The 13,157-nt window shown below is 41.6% G+C and overlaps 1 protein-coding gene across 1 annotated transcript in view; it reads right to left on the reverse strand.

The window, feature by feature from the left end:
- Positions 1-12,914, reverse strand: part of chrnb2 (cholinergic receptor, nicotinic, beta 2) — a 22,140-nt gene extending 9,226 nt beyond the window's left edge. The window contains exons 1-3 of the mRNA XM_005732114.1: positions 12,577-12,914; positions 3,636-3,781; positions 2,866-2,910 (exon numbers count right to left, since the gene is read on the reverse strand). Of these exons, the coding sequence (XP_005732171.1) occupies positions 2,866-2,910; positions 3,636-3,781; positions 12,577-12,628 (243 nt within the window). The 5' untranslated portion in view covers positions 12,629-12,914. The remainder of the gene's footprint in view (positions 1-2,865; positions 2,911-3,635; positions 3,782-12,576) is intronic.
- Positions 12,915-13,157: the final 243 nt, after the last annotated feature.

Genomic DNA, 13,157 nt, shown 5'->3' on the forward strand with positions numbered 1-13,157 from the left:
TATATATAAATCTCCCTCTCACTCCCTGACGGTGTGGTATGCATGTGTTCCTTAAGCACCGGAGACTGTTGTGTGCAGTATTTAGCTGTTCCTAGGTCTGTGCTCTTCTGGACAGAGACCTCTGTTGTTGTGCCTGGAATTTGTTGGAGCCAGTCTTGCAGTTTCTGGCTTGAAGTTCCTAATCCTTCTATTAAAACTGGGACCACTTTGGCCTTTACCTTCCACATCTGCTCCAGTTGTTCCTCCAGCCCTTGGCACTTCTCTATTCTCTGGCTCCTTCTTTCTAATGTTGCGGTCCGGTGGGAACACCGCACCTATCACAACTGTGGTCTTCTGCTCCTTGTCAACCAGCACTACGTCTAGTTGGTTAGCCAGCAGCTGCTTGTCTGTCTGGAACTTGAAATCCCACAGGACCTTAGCCTGTTGGTTTTTTGTTTTTTTTACCCACCTTTGGTGGTGTCTCCCATCGGGACTTGGGAAACAGATGTTCCTACACACTATCCCAGCCACTTGTTTGTGTCTTTCAGTGTATGTTGTCCCACATATTCCATATCCACATGCCAACTTCTCATCAATATGTCCTTGTCCTTCAACACCTGACGTATGGCTTTAGCTATCTGCCTTGCATGCCCTGACCAGGTATTCAAAACTTGACCTTTTCTTCTGAATATATACACCATCAACAATGGCCACATTATACAGTTTTCTAAACAGAAGAATTTCATTGAGTATACAAAATCATCCTAGTGTGGCTGAGTCTTTCTGAAGGAAAGATGGGAAGGGGTTCACAACTCCTAGTAAGACTATGTGGCCAAAGAGTTTTACAATATAAAATATTTTTGTGCAGAATTGGAAATAATTTGTGGAATTCATCGTCTACAGCAGATCAAATCAATGACAGATTCAGAGAATGTGAGGGAAATCTCTATACTCAGGGGACAAGGACAAAAAACAGTATTATGTAATACTCACTGCACTGACTCCACTGCAGACATATTTAAAAAAGATCCAGAAACAAAGATGGCTTCTCTGGACAAGAGCTCACTTAAGATAAGAAGAGTAAGACTAAAGAAAAATATCCTGTGATCTTAAAAAACAAAACAAAACAAAATTTAAAACTCCTTTGGGAAATGAATGTGCACCCTTAGAGCTACAGAAATAGATTACAGTCCTGCTGCTTATCAGCTCATCACAGTTACAATTTTGTAGTGAAACAAAGAGTTTAAATCCTTGGATTTTCTTTATTATTTATTTACACCCCATCTTTGCTGTTTTTTTTGGGGGGGGGTTTTCAAAGTTGTTAGGTTTGTGAATCTCAGCTTAAGACAGTCTTTGGTCATTTGTGTCATGGTCTGTGGTGGGTGGCTGGAATTTCCATAAGGCTCCTGAACTGACCTGGGATCCGCCCCTGGGCAGGGCCAACTCCAGCTCCTGCACACCTGGAGCCTATTGCAGGCAATCAAGCCAGAGGGATTTAAACCACACGTTGATGTTCATTCACTGCCAGTTCGTCATCAACACATGTTGGTAACAGGCCTTATACTTCAAGTTCTTGCTGTGATCTATCTTGTTAACACAACTCTCTTGTGCTGCAGTTGCTGTATTCACCTTGGCTCACACTCCACCTCCGGACTCAGGATACCAAGCAATCATTCTGAAAATCTCTCTGTGCCTCACCTGCCTGCCCTCCTGCCATCACACTCCATCTGAAGCCCCGGATCTCAGGCCAGCCTTTCCACGCCACTCAGCCTCCCCCTGGATTCTCATCACCCCCCTCTCAACACTCTATGTCCCCTACTGCAAGTAAGAATTGCTACTCTTACAACTGACCACTTCAGAGCTGCCTCCACTACCTCCCTAACTCCTCTATCTTCTCTCTTCAGTGTGACTGTTCCCTGCTCAGCTCCACTCCGCATCTCAGGCCTCATTCCCTCGCCCTAGCCACGTTCCCCAGGCCATGCCTCGTCAAACTCCACGTCTTATTGTTTTTTTTGTCTTTGCTACGTTTTCTTTTTTGCACTTAAGCCTAATAAATTGTTACATCATCTGCTGTCTCTGCTCTGGGTTTCTGCACCTGAGTCCTGTTCAGTACAGGCCACTCGGCCCCGTGACAATTTGTCTGAATATCTAGAATATGTTCATGTTGTTGAATAAATTAGTATAAGTATTAAGCCCAAATAACTATATACCTCAGCTATAAGAGGTCACATATGACTTTACAGAACATCAAAAATCACAACATTAGCGCAGAAACATGAGTTCAGCTTCAGAAATGTCTTTCTGTACATTTCTCACTCTCTGGTAAATTCCCATCTCTTATTTTTCTTCTTCTGGATTTTGTTTGAGGACGAGCATGACTCTCTTTTTTGATGTCTCTCTTCACCAGTCCTGTCGACTTTTGTCTGAACTGAAGCTCTACATGATTGCTGGAAGGGTCATACTCAGCTATCCAGAAACGGCAACAACACGGAAAAGAAAAATGCATCTTTCCACCCCAGTAACTGCATCCGTAACTCGTGAATCGTGTACTATTGGTGTGACAACACTTCAGGAATTTGATTATCCAATGAAATTCATCACGTACAGTAGTATATTTTAGAGAGAGGAACCTTCAATGTGTGTGTGTGTGTGTTTGTGTTTATCTAAGTCACATTTATGACTACCGTCCAAGTCCCTCGCGGTTTGTGATTCACGTCCACTGACCTAGCTGCGACACTGTGAAATCTAAGAAAAAAACACACCTAAAAATAAATATTTACTCATTGTTTTCTCTGCATTTCACTAAGCTTTCTGCCTTCTCTTTTTCCGTGTAGCATAATGTTGGGTACGCAGTGATTAGATCAGATGGGGAGTCAAAATTCTCACCTGTGTTAGCCAGACATTGGTGGTCATCACCTGCTCTCGTTCATGCTGCAATGGAACACATTCACATTAAAAGCTGTCGTTTTATTGCATGAAATTATTCAGAAGCGGCTCATTGTTATTTGTATGTAAAAGACTCAGTGAGGGTGAGGTGTCCTGATTTGTAGTATGTTTAAACAGGGTCAAGCTTCAGAAAACATCCTTCAAACTCCATGTCCCAGTTTTGTAATAGGGGGGAAACAAATGTTGTTTTCAAGCTGAGGCCAAAGATAACCCTAATGATGTCTTCAAGATTAATTTCTCTTTAGAGAGCTCCTCCCGCGCCACAGAAGGAATCCTGTAACTGCTTTTATATATGCTGGCTAGAACTCATCACTATAAATCATCTTTATGTGCAACATCGGCCGTGCAGCCGTTAAATTTACAACAAAAAAACAAACAAAAAAAAACAAACCTGAGCAGAGAATTTCAGCCTCGAGACAAAAGCAACGTTACCCTTTGTCTGAGGCTTGTTTGCAGTCGTGGAGAGTAACAAATACAAGTAAGCAGCGCCACAATATTCAAATACTGCTCAGTGTTGCTGGTTTGTCTGTGATTATGTTTAATTTGAGTTTTAAATCAAGATTCTGGCGTTTAGGTTACCAGGAGGAAAAACAGAAATTTAAATGAATCACCATTTGTGTTTATGTTGTTTGTTCTATTATCCAAATTAAATTCTAAAAATCACATTAAATCATGCACACAGATTCAATCCCAGACGTGTCCATACTCACAACACTAATGAGTTGGGCCAAAGACACCATCAGCTGCACAGTAACCAGCTCAGAGCCGTTAGTCGCAGGACGGATCAGTTTGTTATAATGCGCTGGGTTTAGGAGATGCTCCACCAACCGCTCCTCTGTGTCTGCCCCAAGGCCGCCTGTAATGAAAGCGCATCATCATCATCATCATCATCATCGTGTGGCTCTATCAGGAAGCACCAAAGTTGCAGGCATCTGTGTCTCACTTGGCCTTATTTAAAAGGTGTTTTATCAAATTGGATTTGCAATACAAACATACTGGAGCTTGAAGTCTGTGGTGCCGTAGGTGCTTCTTTTGAGAGCCGCGACATTGCTCATCACCGGCGGCTGGAGGACGTCAGCACACCTCAATGCATAGATCTTACGAGATCTGACATCACGAGAATGAGTCAACCACTCTGTATGTCTCTATCGCTCTCCTTCCTGTCTCTATCACACACTTCGTCCCGCTGCTCTGTCTCTATGTATTCTCCTCTGCCCTGCTGCACTTCTCCCCAACTGCCACTCTTTTGTAGCTCTGGGTTATTTTCACTCAGTCTCTCGCGTCCCTTCCCCTGTCTCTTTCCCCTCCCATCCCTCCATCTGTAGCAGACTGTAGTCTTATCTGTGTGAGTGGTTGAATTTAGGCAGAGCTGTCACAACACCACACACAGGAGGGGAGGGTTTTCCGGGGGGGGTTTTTTCACTGAGAGAGTGATGCACTGAGAAAAACAACTGTTCTGCACCTCCTGCTTCCTTCCTCATTCCCTCCTGCTTTTCACTCCCTGTCTCTCTGGCATCTGCTCATCCCTGCGCTGCGTCTTTTCACCCTCACGCTCCACCCCTGAAGATAAACACAGGCTGCTAACTGTACCGATGTTGTCATACTCTCTTTTAAAGGCCGTTAACATTGCAGGAAAACAAACGCGTGAAAGCTGATGTAGGTATAATTATTTCTTTTTAATGAACACAATGATATTAAAAAGTATACAAAGAGCTTAGACTCTCAATTTCTCCATGAATCTGCGCAAAAATAAATCAAATTTGAATTAATTAACAACTGTTAGAGTTCAGTTGGTACAGCGTAAAAGGTTTCAGTCTTTTTGTTTTAAAAAATTGTACTTTAGCGCAGATAAAGATAAACATTTTCCCAGACATGACACTGTTTATTACCCATAGCAAGAATCAGCGAAAATAAAAGAACTGTTTTATACAGGGCTATGGATGAATGGAAGTCACTGCCAATAGAAATAACATAAAAAACCACAAAAACTGTATTTAGAAAACTTTAAAACAATATTTATTTGGTCTGATTTTGATGCTTGCCATGCAACATGAGAGCTCAAAAGGTAAATTAAAACACAGAAATGGAAAGAAGACGTAACAAACTTCTTCTGAATGTTTCCGGCTCCTCTGTGACACTCTGTCCTCCTCTATTTATCCCCTGCTCTCCACCCTCCCCTTCCTCTTTGCCCTGTAGCGCTGCTGTGTTCACTGAACAGGAATGATAGCCTCTATCTCTGGATCAATAAGGACTCTATTCATACCCCGTGACCTCTCGATGCAATCCCTCGCTCCCACATCCCCTATCTTTTAATCTTCTGCTCTTTCTCTGTCATCACATTTTCCTTAACACTTTTACCATCTTTTTCATCATCCCAGTCAGCCCGTTTCTTCTCCCATCCTGTTTGTTATCTCCATCTCGCTGTCGCTGACAGCAAGTGTACATTTATTGCCCTTTCCTTCGCTAAATCAGCATCATCAATACAAGTCCTGTCAGCATGAGTGTTGTACTTTTGTGCACAAGAGCTGGCTTTTTTTTTCTATGCGTGCATGTGTGCCATTTTGTGGACACACATTCATCAGGGAAATAAGCATTGCTGTCTGTGTCAGAACCATATGAGTAATGTATATTATTCCCGGAAGCACAAGGCAATAACACTGTCGGATGAGACAGGAAGCCAGACTGGCAGAGGAAAAAAAGGAAGAGCACGGTTCATTCAACCATGCTCATACGTGTATATGAAAGATTTCTGCTTACTATAAAAGTACTATGTAGTAAAATAGACAAAATGTAATTAATTATCTTAAAGTCTTAAGTCCCTCATTTCTTTGTATTTTGCTTCAGTAGATTCAGACTTTCTTGTAATTTTTAAAGCACTCATGAGCAAAAGTTCTCCAGGCTTACTGAAGATCTTTCAAAGTTTCTCTTTGAACATCGGCTGCTTTGTCATTCATTTAAGTCCAGTCCTTATACCTGACCATTTTTAGAAGATGTTTTTTTACATTTATTAAGCCACTTAACACTGACCTAAAATGATCATCACTATGTGCAGAGGAGCTTTGAAGGTCTTTCAAGAAGCCCGGAGAACTTTTCCTGAAGATTGGCTAAGAGAGTTCAGGCTGTGTTTAAGAATAAAGGTATTCATATCAAATATTGATTTGTACAAACTCTGTTTTTGCCTCATGTACTTCATTTAGATAGATAGATACCACAACACTTTCAGCACGCCATGTTTTACCACTTCTTCGTGAACTAGAGCATTTACTACAGAAATAGCTTAAAATAACTAAACAAAAATGAGCATGGGGTCAGGATACACCGATATTTTACAGCACTGCAACTAATCAGGCAGAAAGATTCATTTTTTCTTATCTCGTTTTTTTTTTTTTATGTAAAACTACGCACACACTCGAGCCTGCTCAGTGTGCAAACACATTAACTCGGCCGCTCATCTTCAACACTCAAATAATGCTACTAACCACAGACTGATGTGCCTCTGTCTCCACATGCTAAAGGCTGAACTGAGGGGCTCTAATGTTGTTGGTAGTTCAGGTGGCTTTATATTTGTTTTCCAGAGCAGATATTGCAAACTTAATGTGACATTATGAATATTTCAGCAGGGCTCCCCATTAGACCCGTAAGCTAGGGAAGTTACACATCACCGTGCACATGCAAACACACAAACACGCACACGCTTCCGTGACAGGAGGACCGGAAGAGACAAGATGGTAGCCATTAGGTCAGATTGCTTTATAGCTATGTCTGCCCCTTCAATCCGTTCGTCCTTAAAAATAGCCATTAATCTTAGCGTGCTGATGGACCTTTTGTGTCCCCAACAACTTGTTTATAAAATCTTTACTTTTGACAGCATCTGGTTATAATTTCTAATGCTGCTTAGAGACTAGAGCGCACGCTGTAAAGACAAACGTGGAGAAAATGAAGGCGAGGCGAGATCTAAATTGAATTATCCCACTAAGACTATTACAGTGATGATCTCTATTTATACAGCTCGCTCAAATGAGAAAAGGTTGGAGGGAAACTGGGGTCATTTTCTGCCCTCCTTTATGTCGACGGCTAAAGAGGCTTTTTGGCTGCAGCTGAAACCTTTTATGCTGAAATATTCTTAAGTCAATAATGGAGAGATCCACTGATGTACTGGCAACACCCAATTGGCTCTGTAGTGGCCATAGAACTGAGATATTAATATTGATCCTCCATCTAGTTGCAATATCAGAGCACAAAAACAGAGGCATTCCACTGTGGGCTAACTGCAGCCTGAAGCTTTATTGTCTTTCCACGCTGCGCACAAAGATGTAAAGTCAGTCGAGTTTGTTGTGTTTTAATAACCACAGAGGTTTTCATTTTTTTACAGAAAGCACTGACAAATCACTCCAGCATGTTGTTCTATTATTAGAGCTGAAACATTAGTTGATGCATTTAATCTTTGATCATCACATGTTATGAATTTTTTTAAAAAACAGCTTTTTTTAAAGGAATTTTTTTTCAACCTTTTATTTAATAATCCACGGATATGGCAAAGATCATAATCATGATTTATTTTTGACCAGCGTTTAGATCTTAGTTATATGGTTAGATCAGTGACTGACTTTGTAAACATGCAGTAATGAATAAAGACCTGTTTTAAAACAAGTGACAAACCATGCACAGTATTTGCTGTTGCTTCACAGCGTGACGTCTTGAAATCAGATTGTTTCTAGAGACGATTTAATTTGACCAAAACCTTTCTTTGCAGGATCCTGGCTTGAGCTAAATGAAACCTGCCAGGACTTGGCTGCGATCGTGTTTGGATTTTAGGGAGGGGCAACAATGCACCACTATAACGAGCCATTACTACACGGCGGGATTTGGTGTAAACAACACGTCTTCATATTGTTTGTGACCTTAACATCTGAACATCTGAGCGTTGCAGCAGAAACTGAGACGCATCACACCTGATTTTTGTCTTTAGCTGACTCTAAGGGTCTTTACATTAGAATATAAAGTGGCTTGAGGCACTATATATAATAAAACTGAATTGAATTTAATCAAAAAGTATTTATTTGAGTTACTGTTGCCTCCCCATCAGTTCAAACCAGTCTGGTCATTCTCTGACATCAAGAAGACATTTTCACGCAGAAAACTGCAGCTCATGGTATATTTTCTTTACAGAACTTCCTCTGTAAAGTCTAAAGATAGTTATGTGGGAAAATCCCAGCAGATTGTTGTTGTTTCTGAAGCACTGAGACAAGCCAAATCACCTTTCTTTCTCACTCTGATGCTCAGTTTGAACTTCAGCAGGTCGTCTCCATGCGAGCTATAACAAGCAGCTGAACAGGTGTGCCCAATAAAGAGGAGAGTGCATGTCACAAAACAAAAACAGGAACACAATAACAGCTGTTTTCTTTCATTTATTTTGTTTTTATAATCACTGGAAGCCAAAATGATAATCTGACATAAATTCAATTATTTACCCAAGAACCATTTTTTAAAAATCTGAGTTCATTTTTAAACATTAATTTTTAAACAAATTAGTTGGAACCTGGATAAATACTAAGAGAAAACCATGCACAGATCAACACAACTATTTAATTTGTTGACAAATTTAAAAAAAAATGTGTCCATGTATCATGGATACATAGATATACGCCCATATTTAGATTTATAGATAGACTGTTGTTGCTACAAATGCCATAAATATTCTAGCTATATGCTAGAGCTATTAAAATGACATCTTAGGTTTGAATTTTTCTAATATATAGGTGCATGAGTGATATTAGCTCAGTGGATCACTGGGACAAAACAGAATATATTGCTGCTGTGGAAAGTGTTTCATTCATTTTGAAGTCACATCAAGGGAAATTTGAGGAGAATATGCTAAAATAGTTTAGAATAATGAAGGCTGCAAAGCATCGCCGTCAGAGGCTGCAGTTTAACTCATCCAGAAATCATACTGTAAATAAGCAGTAATAGCTTTCATTTGTTTATTAAAACGCATGGAGCTCAGCTGCTGGATGACAGGATATGGCCTTCTAACAGCGGTGCCTATTTCAGGGGCTGCAATAAAATGCATCACTTGAAATGCATTATGCCTCTCGTCGCAGCTATTATTTGCACTGTCGTTTAGATACTCATAAATCGCGAGGCCACGCTTGCACCAGGTCAGCGCCTGCAGCAAAAATGTGCCCATGAATAGATAACAACAAGAGGACTGACTGCAAAAATGATTCCACATAACTCTTAATGTCGCATTTTGTTGAAGTTAGAAAGTCTTTTTCGTCTCTTATACTTGATTTTATTGAAAGGTGTGCGTCATCTTGAATGCACTTCTACAAAAAGCTGTATCAGTGCAAGGTAAGCACAGACCTGCCTCGACTTAAGTCCACCTTTATTTTTTTAAATATTCTTAGACAAGGTCAGATTTAAAACTCTTAACTTTCCAAACGTCTCTTATCTGCCTCTTCTTCTCTGCTGCTTAAGTTTCTATTAAACCTCTGTGCTCTCCCTTTGCTTCCCTTTAATCTCCCGGGCCACACTGCTGTGTGCTGCTGCTGCTCTTGCTACTACTGCTGCACATTCATTCACATAAACACACACACACAATCTTGCACAAATCACACATGAGAGCACAGGGTTTTACACATGGAATCACGCACACTCTCACATGCGAGTGCAGGCCCGTGCGGTGAATCCGCTGCACATTTTTTAATCACAGATGCTGCCCCTACCCGCTGATCTGATCCTGTTGCTGCTGTGTATTGGGAGTCGGTCCAACGAGATAGAGACAGAGAAAATAAGCAAGCGAGATAAAGCGCGGAAAGAGAAAGCGAGGTTGAGCGAGACGATAGCAGGGCTGCTGTCATGTGAACAATGAGATTCTGCAAAGATCAGATGAGGAAAATCGGTGCACCAAAAAAAAAAAAAAAAAGTGATGACAGACTAAAGTAAAGGAGCAGAACTTTCTAGACTGTAGCGCTAGCACAGAGATGATTTGCTGATGTGCATTCACACATAGCAGAGGACTACCGTTCCAGCGTATGCATGCACTTATTAAAATATCTTTTAAGATGCAGAGACATCTCTGGCTGATGACAGTGTCGCAGACTCTGCTCCATATCCAGTAACCCCTGCATTAGGTCAGCTCAGCCCCACAGACTCTTTTTATTATGCATGGCCTGTTGGGGAAATGACAAGAGACATCCTCCTCACACAGCGAGATGGCCAAATCCTCACGGCAGCCTCTTAGACAGGTGGTGAAATGTCCTTGAGCGTCCTTGCACAGCCACTCAATACAAGACTCCTCCGTGTGTGTGTGTGTGTGTGTGTGTGTGTGTGTGTGTGTGTGTGTGTGTGTGTGTGTGTGTGTGTGTGTGTGTGTGTGGATGCTTATGTAAGTAAATGATGCCGTGGCTCTGGAGGTGTAAACCTATGACTTTTCTCCTCTTCATTCGATCACCACCTTTTTTTTATGCCAGCTATTTTTGTTGTGGGAAATGCATGGATTCTCTCACATGTCTCTTGCCTTCTTCGCCTCTTATATGACGTGAACATTACAATCAAGGACAAACATGACTCAAACCAGGCAAAGGTTGTGTTTCCTAAGTATTTAACATTTGTGTGTTTTTGCTTGCTCGCTTGTAGGAAACTTCTTAAACGCCTTATAAGCTCCAGGTGTGTGTGTGTGTGTGTGTGTGTGTGTTTATATGTGCCCAGTGTGCATTTTTCTTCAAACATGTGTTTGCATGTGCTTGTGTGTGGACAGAGTTTATAGTCTCTGAGGATGATGCTAATCAGATTTTCTCCCTTAAGGGAAGATGACTCATTAGTACTCCACAGCTTATGAGGCTCCTTAAAGTGATATCTCATGTTGGCATTTTTAGTGCAAACACCTCTGTTTGAACCGAATATAGGGCAAGAATTGAATATTGTGCAAATTTACACCAGCTTCATACAAAAAAGCGTGTCCTTTGACATTTGACATTTTAACAATTAGCTCTATTCAGGCTTTTATTGGCATTTAGCTTATTAGATTTTCACTGGAACTCATTATTTTCACTGTAAAACAAAGTCTGTTATTAAATGAATGTTACTCCTGATATTTTTTGATTATTTTCATGTTCTTTAGTTATCTTCATTTTATTGTATGTCTCTAAAGACTTTAGATTTTGTATTTTTGCTAACAAAATCGAGCATTAAATGTTGTTTCCATATAAATCTTAAACAGATGCTTTAACTAGTATACAGCTGCTATTTTTACCAAAACCAAACACGATGTATGTTTGCTGTGTGTGCGGTGAGAACGTCTGCAACCGATGCTTGATGTGATAAGTGGCAGGTTAATGTTGGTTGAAGCACTTTATCTCGTACTATCTGTCTTCGTCATTTCCTCTGGATGCAGCGTGATGAACTATGGGTGTAAAGCTGTCTTTTTTGGGGGGAGGGTGTAAAAGAGGAGTCAAAGCAGCATGTTTTCGCCCTTGGTGATGATGAACGGTTAGTCAGTGCAAGGCAGATGGCCAAGCGTGTGCATGCGCGCGAGTGGACAGAGGTGTGTGCTGTGTGTGTTGCTGCACAGGCAGTCTTTTGCTCTGAGCTGCTGAGCTGGCCTCTGCTCTATCCTCTGCTGTAGATAGGTTACAAAATCTTAAGGCAGTCATAATTCAGCCACTGAGCGGATGTGTTGGAGCGACACCAAAATAAAGCCAACTTACAGAGGTAAAATATGTCCAAACAACCTAAGAGCTTACAGTATTTACTTTAAATGTGCTGCGAGAGCCATAAATAAGATAACCACCCAATGCATGCGCCCCATAACAATAAGTTTATCCATCTAAGCTGTTGTGCAAAAACAGAAGGCTTTCCCTGTGCAGCCTGATGACACATCATTTGCCCTTTGATGACAGGAAGAAGAAGTTGTTTTAGCCCAAGATGCCTCTTATTAACCTGCCCACTCAATGCAAGACCTCAGTGTTAATGAGAGAGAAGGAGAGAGAGGCGAGTGAGTGATAAGATAATTTATTTCTCTCTCAATTAATTAGAAGGAATATGCTAACTGATGCCACAGTGGTTTAGCTGTTGCAGTAGGCTGGTAAATTTTTCATGTATGTTTATCACATGTTTTATTTTCAGTAGAAAAGATTATAAGTTTGATTTAAGTCTTTTAATACGTATCATTTTCATCTGATCTACCAAAATGTGACTAACTCCCGCACACTCAACACTGAACTGGCAGTAATTCCATAGAAGAACATCACACACGTCCCTAAACGCATTATATTAACCCCAACAGAATCTCAGGTTAAATATATCTTGTATTTTATATGCTTACGATGCAAGTGTTTTCCCCCTTTACACTTGCTAATGTATTGTCATTGTGCTCTATGGAGTGGGTATTTCTCCACTACATCATTCCGTCGCGCTCGCTGCTGTTTTAAAGAAAGATGGTGACACAGCAGTGAAAGAGTCGCTTTCTCCACCTCTGCCTCTCCCTAGCGTCTAACCAGTCCTTTTTTTTATTGCATTCACTTCTTCATTACTTGGAAGAAACCTTTTCGGATTCCCTTAATGCACAGACGCGCGGTGTTTTATTGCCCTATGAGGGTGACGCACAAGAGCTTCGATGGAGCCATTATGTGGATAAGGTAGGCTACTCACCTCCCGCAATGGCGAGGAGAGCCAGCAGCAGCAGCGGCGGCCAGCCGTCCATCGTCAAACGTGCGTCCGAGCGCGCTCCGAGCCCGGAAAGGTGTTCACCGGGATGGAGAGGCCACCTCAAGCACGCCCGCAGTGTTAACTCCCTCTCCTCCTCACGACTCAAACCTTTCTTTACTGTCTACCTGTCATGGTGACGTCAGGGCTTTCCGGCGGTCCACACTCCTTCCTTTTCAGGGGAAAATATAAATATCTCGGCGGAGCCAGGTAAGCTCTGCGCTCGGTTGAGTTGTGTTGGCTGTCCGTGCTGAACGTTGCTCAGCGATGCGACGCGCTGGAAAGGCGGGGGCGGGTGAGGGGGGGGAGCACAGAGGAGCAGGGTGGGGGAGACGGGAGGAGAGGATGTGGCATACCTCTGAGACTCCGTATCTCAGTTAGAGATGCCAGTGTGTTCCCCGCACAAAGTCACACATCACCATAATGTAATAATAAGCACTCCTAGGGTGTGAGTGCTGCTCAGTCTGACTTTATAGTATCCTTGTCAAACTTAATGGGATTTTTATGTTTAGTTAAAGTTCCAGGTC

This window comes from Pundamilia nyererei, unplaced genomic scaffold (genome assembly GCF_000239375.1).
Source record: "Pundamilia nyererei isolate P.nyererei 1_Seehausen unplaced genomic scaffold, PunNye1.0 scaffold00045, whole genome shotgun sequence".
In the NCBI taxonomy this organism is placed as follows: Eukaryota; Metazoa; Chordata; class Actinopteri; order Cichliformes; family Cichlidae; genus Pundamilia; species Pundamilia nyererei.